This window comes from Hyaena hyaena, unplaced genomic scaffold (genome assembly GCF_003009895.1).
Source record: "Hyaena hyaena isolate Hyena2069 unplaced genomic scaffold, ASM300989v1 scaffold_216, whole genome shotgun sequence".
Classification (NCBI taxonomy): domain Eukaryota; kingdom Metazoa; phylum Chordata; class Mammalia; order Carnivora; family Hyaenidae; genus Hyaena; species Hyaena hyaena.
Window position 1 is genome coordinate 19,849 of NW_024080848.1, and position 4,855 is coordinate 24,703.

At 36.8% G+C, this 4,855-nt stretch overlaps 1 protein-coding gene across 1 annotated transcript in view; it reads right to left on the bottom strand.

Moving 5' to 3' along the window:
- Window positions 1-263: 263 nt before the first annotated feature.
- Window positions 264-4,855, bottom strand: part of RBMS3 (RNA binding motif single stranded interacting protein 3) — a 203,881-nt gene continuing 199,289 nt past the window's right edge. The window contains exon 3 of the mRNA XM_039242715.1: window positions 264-417. Coding sequence (XP_039098646.1) covers window positions 264-417 — 154 coding nt within the window. The remainder of the gene's footprint in view (window positions 418-4,855) is intronic.

Below are 4,855 nucleotides of genomic sequence, written 5' to 3' on the forward strand. Positions count from 1 at the left end.
TCTGCATGGGGAAGTTCTCCCCAGAGTTCCTCACTTTTATATAGGAAATCAATTTGCATCACTGATGATATCATTCAAATCAGACAACCCAAAGTTGTTAAGAGGTAATTTCGTTTTACGCTGAAGCAAATTTAATACTTGTTCTGATTTGTGATTTTCATTTTGTTTGTTAATGAAAAAAATTAATGAACAATGTTACTAGAAATACAACTCATCAAAGTATTGGCATTATTAAAGAGGTCTGCCATTTTCCATACATGGTATCACTGTGCAGCTGGTGTCTGGGCTTCTGCTTTGGAGGAGACATCAATGGAAGGGCGTAGGCAAGGGCCCAGGGTACGGGTGCTCTTACACATACCTTTGCACTGATTTGTGTTTTTGTCCAGAATTGCCTTTGTGGATACAATTTTTCCATACCTGGGAGAGAGAGAAAAAAAATACCATGTTATTATAGCCTGATGAAGATGCTTAAAATACCTTAATGAACATTGGTGCACACACAATTGCACAGGAATAAACCAAGAAAACAAGCACTGTACTCCCATTTCACACCTGGATGATCATGTTTCACCAGTTCTTTATAATTCGAGAATGTGCTTCCCTACGTAATCACTGGGTTGTGCCTTCAAAAATAAACCTGTCAGGCTGTCATAGGTGGCTGAAAGGGGGTTGTGTGTAACTGAGATCAAAGTAAATCACACTGTGCGTTGCTGGCGAAAAGCACAGACCTTGGCACCAGCTTGGACAGGGCTTACATAGAGCTCTGACACTCACCTAGTGTTGTAACGCTGAGCGGCTTAACACAACTTCTCCAAACTTTTATTTTTTTTCGCCTATAAAAATTAGAATTGTAATACTTCCCTTTTGGGATTTGGGAGAGGGTTAAATTGAAAGATTAAGATTTGCTAGCAGTGTTCCTAAGGTACATAGGATATGTATATATATTTTTGCTATTAAAAACATATACTGTGAGTTAACAGAGACCAAAGCCTGAGTTTTGTATTCTCAGTGCCTGCCACCATATGTAATAGGAGCTCAATAAATATTTGCAATAAACAAATGAATGATACGGGTAATCCAATGGCACTTCATCTACAATGAAGTTTCTACCATAAATACATGTAAGCATATTCATTATTCTATCATATCTTGCAGAAGACCTAGTCTAGGTTCCATTTTTTTTTGAAGATGGGTAATATGGAAAATGAAATTCAATCTCTTTAAGCCTGTTTCCTGAGGCATAAATGATAGATCCGAAGAAAATAATTTCTAAAACCCTGCACTTCCTTAGGATTCCACGAAGGATGCTTCTCAATCATCATACAAACATGGAGAAATTATAATGCAAATTTAAGCACCAAGTTTACTAATTACTCATTCTCATGTTCAAGATTTCAGCCATGTCACAAAATATTTGGCAAGTTTTGTTTTAATTCTGTGTTCCTAAGCAAGTGTGAGAATATATGACAAATAGAAAATATCCCATGTAGTAATAAACTAGCTTCTCTGTCACCACTGTTTCTTTTGCATTTATAACCCCCTCTTATTATATCATTAATTCTCCAGAGTATTTTAGTGGTTATTTATTAATATTCTAGTGTTGATAATATCATTGTGCTAGAAATGCCTTTGCTTCTTTTTTTCCCCCAGACGTTTTGACCAAGGATGGGCTGAAGGTCCTCTAGAAATTGATGGGATTAATTCCATCATGAAAGCGATACCACTGATATCTTTGAAAATCATTCCAATAGGAGCCGACCTATTAATAGGTCATAATAGGAACTAGAATATTTGTATATACTTAGATGAAGGGGTCTAAGATAATTCCCACCAGTCATCTCCATGCTCCTTGTTAAGGTCAGCCAGACTGGCCTGAAGCTGTCCAGTACTGAATTGAATAGATTCTGCCATCATAATCCTGACATTTCAGCTACTGCTGCATTTTCTACACCATTACAGCTATAACTCTACAGTTACCTAAACCAAAGAGAGCTGGGGCTGAGAGTGTCTCCTACTATTTTGCAGATATAGAAAGTATAGTCTACAGGATCAGTAATTTGATCAAAATCACATAATTTGCAAAAGTTACAGGAGGGACCTGAATATGCAATTCTTAAAATTGGTGCAGTGCTTAACTATTATATCATCTGCCTCAAAACAGAGAAGCTACGTATATCAACTCTTCTAGTTAAATCAACCTTCATGTTTTTGGGAAACCGGGTATTAGAGTCCAAGGCAATAGTGGTTAATATACTGTGGCAACAGATGGCCAGGGCTCACGTCTCATTTCAGCCTGGGTATATCTGATTGGCTAAGTAAGCCTTAGGTGTGCTTTGTATCATTTCTCTACAATTATATAAATCTATTTAGTTAAACATTCAGATTATTATTTAAAATTATATACATCTATATATAAATATATAAAATCGTATCTGGGGTTGTTATAAGGGTTATAAGGGTTAAGTAAGGTTTACTTAAAATGAGGATAACAGCACTCATTAAATATTAGCTCTCCTGGCAATTATTTCCTTCTTGTTATCACCTATGTAAAAATGTTTCTAGTCCTTGGTATTCTCTGAGATAGATAATAAATGGAAGGGGTTAAAGTTCTGTCCCAAATGAAAGCTTAAAATATTACTATGCAGACTGTCAAAATCTTACACTAAGAAACTTGGCAGGTAAAATTATTTACAGAAACTATAATTTACATTGACCATTTATATCGTTATTTTTAATATTAGGGTTGACATTACTATGTTCTCACTGTACTTAATCATACAAATACCCCCATAAGTTCAAAGCTTTTGTGTTTTTGGTATGTACTACTAAAATGTCTATTACTTCATGCCTATTATGTTTTTCAAAGTTTATTTGTTTGTTTTTAGAGAAAGAAAGTTCAGGCAAGTGAGGGGCAGAGAGACAGGGAGAGAGAGAATTCCAAGCAGGATCCACACCATCTGCGCAGAGTTCAACTTGGGGCTTAATCTTGCAAACTATGTGATCATGGCCTGAGCTGAGATCAAGAGTCAGATGCTTAACAAACTGAGCCCCTCAGGTGCCCCATGTCTATTATCACTCAAGCCTGCTTCCTTCAAAATTCCTCATCCACCCTTCTTCCTCCCCCCACTCCCGCCACAACCAAGGAACACATATAGCCTCTCCTTCAAGTTCTATTTCATCCCAAGAGTTTCTCTTTTAGGAAAAAAACCAGTAAAATCCTCTCATATTTGAACTGTCTTTTTACAATGGTTCAAGGTGTCTATAATTGCACCTATGAATGACAGTAATGTTGGCTAAATTTGGGCTATTCGGGCAAGAAAACATTTGCAAGATTACACGTATCTTAGTGTAGAAAACAAAAAGGGAGAAGAAAGAGAACATCTGCTGAAACTTGGTTTCCACACAAAGTACCATTAATATAGTATGGGAGTAGTAAAAACCAGAGGAAGAAAAAGAATTTAAAACATTTATAACCATCTCACATCAGGCACACAAACCCTTAAGACAAAAATCCTTCTTAATTGGTTTCTAAAGCTACTCCTGAAATTTTTATATATAAAGTATCTTCCAAATTAAAACTTAGCTCTCTCTTTTAAAGAGGAAATTAAAAATTATTGTATCTCATAGTGAATTACATCTCCCAATGGGACATTTAGCCTATGGTGTGCATACTGTCCTAGTATAACAATATTACTCTGATGTCTTTCTTTTCCTTCATTAAATGTGGAATATGTAAAAAAAAATTAGTCATCATTTTTTTACAACCCAAAAAGAAAAAGAAAAAAAAAAAGAAATTCTTTCCCATGGAAAGCGTCTGTGAATATTTTGGCAAGCCACTTTAAAAACAATTAATGTTTATTTTTGAGAGAGAGAGAGAGAGAGAGAGAGAGAGTTTGTGAGCAGGGAAGGGGCACAGAGAGAGGGAGACACAGAATCTGAAGCAGGCTCCAGGCTCTGAGCTGTCAGCAGAGAACCTGATGCAGGACTTGAACTCACGAACTGCGAGATCATGACCTGAGCAGAAGCCGGATGCTTAACTGACTGAGCCACCCAGAGGCCCCTCAAGCAACTTTTCTCTAAAACAAAATTTTATGTCCCAGGATGCATTATAATACTACTGTAAATGGAAAATCACTCACACACACACACACACACACACACACACACATCAAAAAGCAAATCATGTTATGTCTTGATTTCCCTGTTTCCTAATTACATTCGAGGTGAGGCTTTCCAATAGCACCAAATCTCAAAACAATAGGATACGATTGAGCATACCTGACTCAGCCACTAACCTAACTAGAGTTAAAGGAATGTGATTCTTTGGCTCAGTTACAGTATTCTGCATTAACAATTATTTCACAAAGCTGGAATATGCTTTAAACATCAAGAGAAGGTATTTAATGGGCCATTGGTTCCAGTTCATGTTTGAACTCTCATGATGACAAACAGGTACTTTCCGCGTGACTGGTGCTGTATTCTCCAAAGAGAGTTTGTATTCTCTTTGTATTCTGCAAAGTCAACATCTGATGGAGGTAAATAAAGTGTAGACATTTTTTAAGACCCAAACCACCATAAACAGAAAAGCCATCCATGTACTATCCCCGTGAAGAATTCTATTAAACATTTCCTAGCTTCTGCACAGCCAAGGAAACAACCCAGAAAATTAATAGGCAACCAACGGAATGGGAAAAGATAGTTGCAAATGACATATCAGATAAAGGGTTAATATCCAGAATCTATAAGGAACTCACCAAACTACACGCCCGAAAAACAAACAACCCAGTGAAGAAATGGGCAGAAGACATGAACAGACACTTCTCCAAAGAGGACATCCAGATGGCCAACAGACACA